The 12,812-nt window shown below is 44.6% G+C and overlaps 2 protein-coding genes across 8 annotated transcripts in view; one reads left to right on the plus strand and one right to left on the minus strand.

Annotated features, from left to right (window-relative positions):
* The window catches only part of ALDH5A1 (aldehyde dehydrogenase 5 family member A1), a 30,335-nt gene extending 27,522 nt beyond the window's left edge, over window positions 1-2,813 (minus strand). Inside the window, exon 1 of one of the 2 annotated variants that reach the window (XM_028162573.2) lies at window positions 2,330-2,807. In XM_028162573.2, the coding sequence (XP_028018374.2) occupies window positions 2,330-2,656 (327 nt within the window). In that variant the 5' untranslated portion in view covers window positions 2,657-2,807. Of the gene's footprint in view, window positions 1-2,329 lie in introns of both variants that reach the window. The other variant, XM_057555603.1, reaches the window with a different exon arrangement.
* Window positions 2,814-6,777: 3,964 nt separating this feature from the next.
* Window positions 6,778-12,812, plus strand: part of GPLD1 (glycosylphosphatidylinositol specific phospholipase D1) — a 53,583-nt gene continuing 47,548 nt past the window's right edge. For 4 of the 6 annotated variants that reach the window (XM_057555598.1, XM_057555600.1, XM_057555602.1 and 1 more), the window contains exons 1-3: window positions 6,778-6,905; window positions 7,350-7,432; window positions 10,172-10,227. In XM_057555598.1, the coding sequence (XP_057411581.1) occupies window positions 6,880-6,905; window positions 7,350-7,432; window positions 10,172-10,227 (165 nt within the window). In that variant the 5' untranslated portion in view covers window positions 6,778-6,879. Of the gene's footprint in view, window positions 6,906-7,335; window positions 7,433-10,171; window positions 10,228-12,812 lie in introns of those variants that run through there. The other 2 variants (XM_057555601.1, XM_007197139.2) reach the window with 1 other exon arrangement.

Here is a 12,812-nt window from a genome sequence, read left to right on the forward strand (position 1 = left end):
AGCTGCGTTTGCGCCCCACCGTCCAAGCTGCAGAGGTGGACCCAGCTTCCTTAGAAAGCTGGTCCCACCACTTCCTTAGTAAGATGCTCCAAGGTCCTTTCAAGAAGCCCCAGGGAAGACCACCTGACTGCACCTGGAAGAGCTCCAGGGCACATGTAACACCCCTGCACGGCAGGCTTGAGGCTGCGGGACCTGGTGGGGCTCCAAAACAACAGCAGAGGGCCCAGGGCTCAGCCTCGATGCCCACCCTTCCTGTAAGCTCGCCATTCCCACAGCTGTAAGCGCACATGTGTGTTGTATCTAGTTCAGGCCTCCCTCTCCTGACTCACGTAGCCAATCCTACTTAACACCCTCACTTGGTGACTAACGGACATCTCAGACTCAATGTGTCCAAAGCTGAGCTCCGATGTCTCGCCCCAATGCTGCTCCTCTCACCCCCTTCCTGTCTCAGTGGATAGTTAACTCCTTCCTTCCAGTGGCTCTGGCCAAAAGCCCTGGGGTCATCATTCCATCCTGTCTTTCTCTCACACCTCGTCTGTAATAATCTGTCAGGGAATCCAGTTGCCTCTACCTTCAAAATATATCCTTTATCAGAACACTCCTCACTGCCTGAACGGCTCCCACCCTAGTGCAGGCCCATCAGCATCTCCCACATGAATCACTGCCACAGCCTCCTAGCCCTCTGGGCTTCCACCATTGCCCCCCCCACCTTCAGTCTATTCTCGGCACTGTGAATAGACTGAAACCCTTTGAAATGGAGCCCCGCCTCACACACAGTAAAACCCCACTTAGTCCTTAAAATAGCTCCGTAGCCCACTGGATCCAGCACCCTCCTCCTAAGACTCAGCACACGGGCCTCCTTGCTGATCTACACCTGTGTCAGGCATGCCCCTGACTCAGGATTTTTGCTCCAGCTGAATTCCCTCGCCTCCTTTGGTCTTTGCATCTCATGTCCTCAATGAGGCCTACCCTTATGTTATAGGGTCCCCCCCAATTCATATAACCCCCCAGTACCCTAGAACGTGACTGCATTTGGAGATAGGGTCCTGAAAGAGATTATTAAGGTTAAATGAGGTCATTAGGGTGGATCCTAACCCAATATAACTAGTGTCTTCACAAGAAGAGACTAGGACACTGACAAGTTCAGAGGGAGGAGCATGTGGAGATGGGGGAAGACGGCCATCTACAAGCCAGAGAGAGAGAGGCCTCAGAGGAAACCAACCCTGCCCACACCTGGATAGCAGATTTCTGGCTTCCAGAACTTTAAGACCAGAAATTCCTATTGTTTAAGCCACCTAGACCTCTGTGATACTCTCTTATGGCAGCCCTAGCAAACCAGTACACCTGCCCACACTACTTATTTTGCATCTTTGCCCCTTTTCTCTGGCCTCTGATCCTCGTAGCCTTCCTTCTCTACCTTTTTCTCCCTCATAGCATCCATCACTTCTAACATATTTGTTTAGCTATGTTTTGTTTACAGGTTAGAACTCCCCTCCCACCCCTCACCCCCAAGTGAACTCCAAGAGGGCAGGAATCTTTCTTTTGTTGATTTCTGTATCGCAAGCACCTCCCACAGTGCCTGGCATAGCAGTTGCCCAGACAATCTCTAATGGATGAATGAAAGCTACGACTCCCTCGGGTACTTGGACCTTATTGTTGGATTTGTATCTTCCTTCAGAGGGAGGATGCCGAAGGACAGGGTGAACAGTCACTTCACTGGGCTGACTCCAGGTGTCACAGAATAAATGCTCTAACAACCCCCATCCCGCACCCCCAGTTCTCCACTGTTCTCTATGTCAGTTAATAGATGGAGCTCTCTAATCAGGCCCCAAACCTGGAGACTGGTCCTGGACTGGTCCCTTCCCCTGCCCGATTCTTCTCCCCAGTCTCTCCACTGCCGAGTTCGTGACTCGAGCCCGGGGCGCTCACTACCAGCCTCCTCGTGGACCACGGAAGCAGCCGGGGAGGTGCTTCAGATGCTCTGAAGTCACTCGTGCTCTCACCTTCCCTGACCCTTCCCGCCCTCCACCCCCAACACACATACACGCACGCACCGGCCTGCTCGGCCTGCTCGCTTGTAATTGCACGTTGGTGTTCTGCCTCACCTACCGGATACTTTATGAGGCTTGAGGCCGGGGCTATGCCCCCTCACGCCGGCACAGGGCTTGGCACAAAGCCGACGCTCCAAACCGACTTGTTGACCATCTCTTTTCTTGTTACCATGACTTTCCGCGTGGTGTATCCCGGAGCACTGGGGAGGGGGAGGTGACACGGCTGGTTTCACTAGAGGGCAAAGCCCGATCGCCCTCTGGACCCGGCGCGCACTCACCTTGGCCGAGACGCCCCTCCAGCTGCAGAAGGCCTCGTAGGCGGCACGCACAGCGGCGCGGGCCTCGGGTACCCCGCAGTCGGCCACCAAGCCCAGCTCGGCGCCGCTGGCCGGGTCGTGCACGGGGAAGGTGGCGGCGGCCGAGAGCCAGCTGCCGCCAACGAAGCCGTCGGTGCGCAGCAGGGCCGAAGAAAGGCCCGCCGGGCCCCGGGCGTAGCCGCGAATCCGGGCCACCGGGTAGTCGGCGCGGGGGCGGAGGACCCGGCTGGGAGGCGTCCGCGGGAGGTGCAGGGCCAGGCAGCTCCGCAGCCGAAAACAAGTCGCCATGGCCCAGGCGGCGGCGGCAGGAAGCAGGCAAGCGAGCGTGCGCACCCGAGTGCAGGGATCCAGGCGGCGGCGGCGGGGACGCGCCGGGTGGCGGCGGACGCGGGCTGAAGGCGGCCGAGCCGCCGAGCAGCGCCCTCTCCCCGCGCTCTTCGCTCTGCATCTCCGCGCACTCGGAACCTTAACCCTGAGCGCCGCCGGGCGGCTTGGCTTCCTGCGCGACCTGGGAAGGGTCGCTGGGAGAGGCACCTGAGGACCGCCTTTGTCACCTTTGGACCGTCACCTTTGTCCCTCTCGTTTGTCTGTAACTTTTCCTTAGCCCCTCAACCGCTGCAAGAGAACCGCTCCCTCTCCCCACCACTTCCCCAAACCGGCATTCCCCCGCCACCGTAATTGGTGCTTGGCCCATGGATATGCTGGTGTCTGCCCCAGCTTCTAAGGACATGATCACGATTCTTTATTGCCGTAGCTCCTGTGCACTTAGGATTTGGGGCGAGGGTTCTCCGAGAGGGTGCAGTGTGGTCCACGTTCTGCTGCCTGGGATGGTTTTCTGGGTGTGTGTCTAAGTGTTCTCTCCATTAACTGGGAGCAGGGGTGCCCGTGATATAAGCGCCTTTGGAGACGAACAGACTTGGATCTAAGCTCAGAATCTGTTGTTGGCAAGCTGTGTGACCTTCTACAAGTTATTTAACCTCCTTCCTTTCCTTTGTAGACTGGCACAATACCTACCCCATAGGTTTGTTGTGATTTAACGTATAATGCTCAGCACAGCATTACTCAGTACGTTAAATTCAGCAGTGTTCAAAGCCATGCTAGCTAGCTGCCCTGGTTCAAACAACTAGTAAGACTAAAGTTAGGCCACCTACTAAGTCAGTGGGACCATTTTGTCAAAATCAATCAACCAAGGTGTAATCACAATTCGACTTGGCCTAAAACCCCAGAAGTAGCAAGGAAACCTCAACTACAATGAGGATAAAAATAAAACTAGCAGGCCTATACTCGGAATTTGTGGATTCTAAATGAAGCCTAACTCTATGTGTTGATGGGCTCACTAGTCTCAAAAAACTCCCCTTCTGTATCTCTCCTGAGTGGAGAGTCTCTTGCTGGCTTTTGCAGAGCCTGTGGGCTCTTCACCTTTTCTAGATTTTTATTTGCAAAAGGCTGAGGCGGTACTTTATATTTTGACTTTGGTTTTTGCTGAGTCACTGTCACTCAGTCTTGAGTCAGTCACATTTGGCAGAAATGGGAATAGCACTTAATTAAATAGAGTTTAATCTTTTGTGTGAGTGGGTTCACTTTTTGGTTCTGGATTCTATTGAAGGAATTGGGAGGTGAGAGGCAGTCCTGATGGAGACCACAGCTGGTTGGGTATCACATTCGGGACTGGGGAGCTGGTGTGCTTCCACCTACTGCCTGCAGAGGGAGCTCTACGGATAGTTGATTTCTAAGAGTTGGGGAAATCCATTCTGCTGAGCAAAAACTAAGTCCCAGAAAAGTGAAGTCCGCTGTGGCTTCCTCTCTCGATCCAAAATTACTCTGCTTATTTTTTCAAGGTTCTATTTCAAACGGTGCCCACTCTGCCTAGGGCCCATAGGACTTTTAGGGGAACACAAAAATGTTGACCTTCTTATAAAATCAGAATAAAAAATAAGCTTTTACATTCCGTATTAATATATTAACCTTTATACCAATGCAGATGTAAAATGTGATTTTTTAAAAATTTGTTTATTTTTATGAAGGAAGGGACCCTCCCCCCCACGCCAACCAAGGCAGAAGTGCCCAGGGCCTAGGAAATTCACCATGTCCCCTGCCCTTCTCCCCAACTCACTGTTCTGTGCTCTTTGCAAGTTCCCATTTAGAGTGGGAAAAATTCCCTCCTGGTTCCGGGCTTGCTTCTAGGCTGCCCTGATGCCTCCCCGCCCAGAGCTGGCCAGTTGTGTTCACCAGGGCTTAAAAGGATAAGACCACCAGCTGACAGGGACCTTTCTTCCTTTCCCCTTGGCTTTCCCCTGTCCTGAGCACCTCCACATCTAATTCTCACTTTCTCCATCCTCTCTCCCATTCACTATAAGGGCACTATGATGACAGCAACATATTAGACTGTGCAGAAGTGAGCTGAAATTGTCTGCTTTATCTCAAAAGTTTCTGGACCTCAAAATTGTATCTCATTTAACTGCACAAGGAGACCCACCTTCACTTCAAAAGCCTTACCCTGTGTTGGCTTCATACACAAATCTAAATTGTTATAAAAGGTATATTACTGTATATCTGAGTGTAAAGTTTTTATTTTTAAATTCAATATGGAATATAGTTACTCAATAGAAGTCTAAGGTGCATCTTTTAGAAAGGGAACATTTCTTTTGAATGATAATAGTTAACATTCATTAAACACTTACTGTATACCGGTCTCTTTTAAGCATGTTACCTATATACTCATCTGATCTTCACGGCAACCCTATATAGTAGGCATTATTATTATCCCCATTTTTATGGATAATTTTATAAGTAAGGAAACTGAGGCAAAGAAACTTTTAGTAACTTGCCCAAGGTCACCCCAATAGAAGGTAGCAGAACAGGGACCCAAATGAAACCCAAGGCCTTGTGGCTCTCAAGCCTGTATCTCCCCACTCATTCCTTAATATACCTGCATGTTTACTTCTCAGCTTGTGTCTCTACTTCCAGAAAAGCTCTAAATGGTAGACTCATGATGTCTATTTTATAACAAAGCCACCTGTATTAGGAAAAGAGGGCGTGGGGTGGAAAGAAAAACAATTCCATACACCTTTGTCAGGTAGTTTTCTTAATATTGCCAGCTCTATTTTAACTTTCCTTTAAAAGTCATATCTTTGTTACAAGCAGCATTGTCCTACAAAGGCCCTATCTCATAACCATCACACTGTACTGCCTAAGAAAATAATTCCCTCCCTTTCTATTACATACCTAAAATTAAGTCATTAATTTTAAACACAAAAAATATATGTAATGAGAAATTTGGCATTAATATGGCTTAGTTACTGAACCCTGAACCCATTTCTTTCTCTGGTGCTTTTTGGATAGGTTTGTTTTATTAAATCTGATTAGATATTGTCTTCAGGCAGTGTTACATTTTCCCTGTCGACCCTTTGCAACCCTTTACTGTTGTCATTCATTGAATACTCCTGGGTCTTCTGGGCTTACCAGAGCCCTAAGTTATAATTGCCTCCCCCTCACTTGCAGGCTTTGGAAAGCCCGGAGTGAGAGGGGAGCAAACTCTATGGCCTCTGATGGCCAGAGGGGCATGGCAACCTGTACACGTTGTGTGTGTGGTGAGGGCTGGAGGACGTGGGGAGGGCACCCTCTGTCTGTGGAGGGGAGACTGCTGGCTCTTCAGCTCCAGCTGATGGTCACATCACATGGGAATGTCAGTTCATGTAGACAGTTTTTTGTTTTGTTCTTTTAAAGAGAGGTAGAAATCTAGGTTTTTATGTGGATTTTCCCCATTAAAAAAAAGTTGGCCTAAATTTATAAAACACCCTATTTGCCAACCAAAACACATCAGCTTATGGCCTCTGACCTACAAACAGTCAGGAGCAGCGGGGCCTCATGCCGTCAGGGTTGAGGGAGAGCTCTAGGATTCCTTTCCTTGGGGCTTTGCAGATGCAGAGTTAAGGTTACAGACGAAACTTGGCAGACACCTAAGGGTCTCAAATCATCCCATCTTCTATTCTTCTCTTCCGTTTGGCTAACCTGAGAAGGAATACCGTGTCCTCCCACTCTTAAAATCTCCTTTCTTGTTTTTAAGGTATAATATGCATAATTCGAGCTTTAAGATCACCATCATTTCTATGAAGAGTTAAACCTAATGTTTCCCATGGGTTAAGTGCTATAGATTGGATACTTTGTCAGGTGTATTCTGAACCTAGCATTTTCTGAATCCTTCTTTCTTGGTCCTAAATCTGTCTCTCCCCACTTGCCCCTCCACTCCCCACCCACCGACAGTGGTATCGGCATCTTTGTTTGGGCTGCAGGAATATGACCAGGCAGCAGGCTCTGGATAAGCCCTATAAGAATAGCCAGAGATAAAAAGACCAGGAGTGGTTGCAGCTGTGTAATCTCACACAAGTGTCATAATTTGTCACCAGATACTGAAAGAGAAGCTGGTTCCAGCTGACCATCATAAAAGCTTTCCCAGCACTTGTGGCTTCAGAGGCTAAGGAAACAGGGTAACCAGATGTACGTGTGGAAAGATGCAAGAGAAATCAGCTCTTGTAAGGTGAGGTGGTCCAATATACTGATTATCAATAGAGACAGGTGAGTCTTTTTTTTTTTTTTTTTTTTTTTAAAGAAAGCAAAGAATATCTGGAGACAACTTTGCTTGTGTCTCCGTCCAGATTTCATGTTAAAAAGAAATCCAGGGGAATCCGGGGTCAGAAGATGGGAATGCACCACCTGGAGGCATGTAGATTTCAGTTTATCGCTTTTTTCTTTCCTAGGTGGAGTTTGTTTGCTGTTCTGGTGAAGTTAAACAGTAGTTAAACAGTTGACTTCTCTAGAAAATGATATTATTTTGAAATGAGGCTGGGTTTCCCGTGTCAGTGACCTGCTTAGCGGGAGAGCAGTGGGTCTGGGCCAGGATTTCAGACTCCGTGCTGCCGCAGCTCTGAGCATTTCTCGTCACCATAGGAGCAGGGAGTAATGAGAGCATGTCTACTTTCAGATTCTGGTCAGGAGTGCTGATTGCACTGGGCTCCCTCTGCCCTAGAAGTTCACCGTGTGGCATTTCAACACACATAGAAATAGGTAAGTGCCAACCCCTTGTCATGGTATTAAGGACAGTATATCTGTCAGAAATGTGAAGGAAGGGATTTAAAGTCTAACCCGTGTATTGATAATGAGTTTCCCTGCTGCACTGAGCCGTGGGGCAGTGGAGAAGAAAAAGCCAGAGATGGAGTGATCCAGGATTGGGGATTGACTATTGGGGTGAGGTCCGTGGAGGAGCAGGAAGCCTCTTTGGTCACTTGGTCCCTGGCTGTTTCTCTGCGTGGGGAAATAACAACTGGATAAACTCGGGGTTCCCATGAAGCAGAAGAACTGACGATGGGAGAGGAGAAAGACGGGTAGAATATGGTAGGAGTGAGGAATTTATGCTTGTTTTTACGTTTCCAAGTATGTGTAAAGGACCATGTGTGGCCACGGGAGTGGGTCCCCTAAGTCAAGTGGCTTTAAAGATGGTTGGCTTTAGGGAGGGCAAGGAATGGTCCCTGGCACTAGAAATGCCCAGAATGATGGCAGGATTTGGGGAACACAGGGGTACAGCAAGCTAGTGCCTATGAGCTCAGGGGCGAAGGCTGAGTTACCTGGATATAGGTAAATGGTAACACAAAAAGTTGTTTCTTGGACAAAATGTATTTGTAATGTTTTTTAACTCTTTAGATAAAAACAGTAACAATATTTTATAGTTATGCTACTTCCAGAAGATTCAAAGCAGAACAAGATTACAAATAAAATATGAAAATTTATCAATGCAAAACAGACCTAGAATATTGAGCTCAGCTGGGCAAGAACTATATTATCACAGAATTCTATGATTTGAAAGGACACTAGAGGTCACTGAGTTCAGTTCCTTTATTTTACAGCAGAGGAAACTGATCCCAGGGAGTTTTCACAGCTCACTTGTTAGTGACCTGGTCAAGAATTACATATCCTGACAGCTGGTCCAGTGTTCTTTCCATTAAACATCTATTGCTGGGCTTCCCTGGTGGTGCAGTGGTTAAGAATCTGCCTGCCATTGCAGGGGACACAGGTTCGAGCCCTGGTCTGGGAAGATCTCACATGCCGCGGAGCAACTAAGCCTGTGCACCACAACTACTGAGCCTGCGCTCTAGAGCCCGCGAGCCACAACTACTGAAGCCCGCGCGCCTAGAGCCTGTGCTCCGCAACAAGAGAAGCCAACGCAATGAGAAGCCCACCCACCGCAACGAAGAGTAGCCTCCGCTCACGGCAACTAGAGAAAAGCCCACGCGTAGCAACGAAGACCCAATGCAGCCAAAAATAAATAAACAAAATAAATTTATTTAAAAAAACAAACATCTATTGCTAAAAGGGAGTCAGGAGACAGTGGAAAAGGAAATTGGACCTAGGTTCTAGTACCAGCTCTAATGTAAACTACATGGGTGACTCTGAACAATTCACTTTCTCTCTCCCTCTTCTGCAAATGAGGGGGCTGAACTTCTTAATGAATTCTAAATTATTTTGCACATCTAAGGTCTCTGAAAATGAAATTGCTGAAATTATAGCAGTGGGCCAAAGAGGAACAAATATAAGTGGGAATATTCAAGTTTTTAATCTTTATATTTTAAAAATTAGACATGAAATCTAAAAATTTTTAAAAATCAGATAATTCCTTATGTTATTCAGTAGTTGCAAAACAAAGGTGCTAATAATATGTTAATATATATTAATCTAATTATGCTCAATATAAAACATGTAATAAGAAATAATAAACGTTTATGTGGACATAATTGAAGGCAACTCCTAATCTGCACACTGAATATTTTTATATAAAAGGCGATTAAAACAACACTTATTTACTAATAACTTAGATTTCATAAATATCTTGGTTCTTGTTTTCACCTCTTATGTAGGGCCTGTGTGGATGGTTGACATTTATGTGAGTTAATTTATTAGAATTGGCCTCACTCAGTGATTTGGGTTTATAAATCACTGGAATCCTATATACAGGTTATTTGTGTGGGCTGTGACCTTGTCTCTCTTATGGTATAAATGCTTATAATATGGTAGTGGCTATATTTTTGTAGTATGAATTAAAAAAAAATTGGATGTGACTTCCAGTAGAAATAAGGTATCAGCTTTGAATGTCTCTTCATAATTAGTGTTCATCTTCCTATTGATTCTAAGGAGATTCAGGGTGTAGGTGCGGGTATCTTATGGGTGTGGGCGTGTGGGTGGAGCAGGCGGCTTTTTGAGACTTTTTTTGTCCTTCTAAAGTAGTCCAGTGATGAGGAAACACTTGAGGGACACTGATTCAGTCCGTGGTTTAGGCCCTGTGTTGTATTTCCTACTTGGGTTTATCTACCCCAGTGGGCTGTTGAAGCAAAATCTGATGATGACAACTTCTGTTTATTGAGTTCCTGCCATGTGTCCGCCATGAGCTCCTCACTTAGCATTTATTTTCTGTGATTCTCTTAACAAACCTGTAAGGTGGATGTTATTTACTTAATTTTACATAGGTGGGAACTGAGGCCTGGAGAGGTTAAGTAACTTACCCAAGGTCATACGAGCTAGTAAAGTAGAAACTTTAAATCATCATGCAATTTTGATTTGTATTATAACAATATTAATATTGTTTGAATCTAATTATAGCTAATGAAAATTACTAGTACAAAGTTAACTTTCATTTCTCACTTCCTTGACAGTTACAACCACAAAATTATATATTTTCCTTTTAAAATGATCTCTAGGAAGTTCTGTTTTCAGTTATAGTTGAATTTAATTGATTTATGTATTTATTTCTCTCAGGTCACAGAGCTCTGGAGTTTCTCAACCTTCAGGATAGGACTGTTAACTACAAAGAGGTAAGAAGTTAGATTTTTTTTTCTTCCTTGGGCATTAACTTTCTCTCGTAGGTGAAAAACAAAGGTCCTAACAGATATTGAAATAGTAATTTTAAGAGTCATTTATATGTCTTTATAAAACATTAATATTTGGGGTTAAATGTATATGTCTCCTCTAGCACAACTTGAACATATATAATAATTTAAATAATGTCATTGAAATATTTTAATTATATTAATGATAGTTTGAAAAATATTTGAGAGCATTTAAATTTAAATCTTATTTGTTCTTATAAAGAAAGGTTATACCTAAGATGAGCCATTTATTTTCCACTTCTTATCTCTGTGTGCTGTATAAAAATTGCATCACCGTGAGAAGAAGGAAGTATTTATTGAGAAGTATGCCTTGGGATAATCCTTCCAATTTTTCTGCCTACTTGTATTCACGGTAGGACTAGCTGATGGCTCGCCTTTACCCATCCTCAAATTAGTTGAATCCATTCTGGCCCTATACACTATTTCTAGTTCTATAGCTAAATAAAACTTTGTGACAAAGATGATTCTTAAATATTACCTTTGAGAGAAGTGGTTAAATTCCCTCATGACATCAGAATTGGGACTTCCCTGGTGGTCCAGTGGGTGAGAATGCAAGCTCCCAGTGCAGGGGACCTGGGTTCGATCCCTGGTCGGGGAACTAGATCCCGCATGCACGCCACAACTAAGACCTGGTGCAGCCTAAATAAATAAATAAATATTAAAAAAAAAAACAACAACAGAATTGGATCAAATTATTTACCAGTGAGTCTTGACAATCCAGTATGGAAATCAGTATGGTTAAAAAAAGCAACAACAGAACTGAAATCTAGCATCATCCATAAATCACTTTTAGTCATTAATTTCAACTTCCTTATTCACCAATTTAACAGGCCCTCTAGAAAAAAAACCAGCATTTATATTTGATTGTCATCTTCCTTGACCCCTGATAGAAAGTCGACAGGAAAGAGGAGAAGCAAGAATCTAATTCATGGTGTGAACAATCAGTCCTGAGCAGAGTGATTTTCTAGTAGACGCATTCAAGCTCCTATCAGTAACTTAAGCATGATAAATGGACACACATACTTCCCCTCAGCATTGGTCTTAATCCAAAGACTGATGTCATCATTGGAAAGGCCCTGAGGACACACACCTCCCCCTTTTAACTTTTTTTTTTTTTTAACATCTTTATTGGAGTATAATTGCTTTACAATGGTGTGTTAGTCTCTGCTTTATAACAAAGTGAATCAGTTATACATATACATATGTTCCCATATCTCTTCCCTCTTGCATCTCCCTCCCTCCCACCCTCCCTATCCCACCCCTCTAGGTGGTCACAAAGCACAGAGCTGATCTCCCTGTGCTATGCGGCTGCTTCCCACTAGCTATCTATTTTACATTTGGTAGTGTATATATGTCCATGACACTCTCTCACCCTGTCACATCTCACCCCTCCCCCTCCCCATATCCTCAAGTCCATTCTCTAGTAGGTCTGTGTCTTTATTCCCGTCTTGCCACTAGGTTCTTCATGACCTTTTTTTTTTTTCCTTAGATTCCATATATATGTGTTAGCATACTGTATTTGTTTTTCTCTCTCTGACTTACTTCACTCTGTATGACACACTCTAACTCCATCCACCTCATTACAAATACCTCCATTTCATTTCTTTTTATGGCTGAGTAATATTCCATTGTATATATGTGCCACATCTTCTTTATCCATTCATCTGTCGATGGACATTTAGGTTGCTTCCATGTCCTGGCTATTGTAAACAGAGCTGCAATGAACATTTTGGTACATGACTCTTTTTGAGCTATGGTTTTCTCAGGGTATATGCCCAGTAGTGGGATTGCTGGGTCATATGGTAGTTCTATTTGTAGTTTTTTAAGGAACCTCCATACTGTTCTCCATAGTGGCTGTATCAATTTACATTCCCACCAACAGTGCAAGAGGGTTCCCTTTTCTCCACACCCTCTCCAGCATTTATTGTTTCTAGATTTTTTGATGATGGCCATTCTGACCGGTGTGAGATGATACCTCATTGTAGTTTTGATTTGCATTTCTCTAATGATTAATGATGTTGAGCATTCTTTCATGTGTCTGTTGGCCATCTGTATATCTTCTTTGGAGAAATGTCTATTAAGGTCTTCTGCCCATTTTTGGATTGGGTTGTTTGTTTTTTTGTTATTGAGCTGCATGAGCTGCTTGTAAATCTTGGAGATTAATCCTTTGTCAGTTGCTTCATTTGCAAATATTTTCTCCCATTCTGAGGGTTGTCTTTTGGTCTTGTTTATGGTTTCCTTTGCTGTGCAAAAGCTTTTAAGTTTCATTAGGTCCCATTTGTTTATTTGTGTTTTTATTTCCATTTCTCTAGGGGCTGGGTCAAAAAGGATCTTGCTGTGATTTATGTCATAGAGTGTTCTGCCTATGTTTTCCTCTAAGAGTTTGATAGTGTCTGGCCTTACACTTAGGTCTTTAATCCATTTTGAGTTTATTTTTGTGTATGGTGTCAGGGAGTGTTCTAATTTAATACTTTTACATGTATCTGTCCAATTTTCCCAGCACCACTTAT

The sequence above is a fragment of the Balaenoptera acutorostrata genome, chromosome 10 (genome assembly GCF_949987535.1).
Source record: "Balaenoptera acutorostrata chromosome 10, mBalAcu1.1, whole genome shotgun sequence".
NCBI lineage: Eukaryota > Metazoa > Chordata > Mammalia > Artiodactyla > Balaenopteridae > Balaenoptera > Balaenoptera acutorostrata.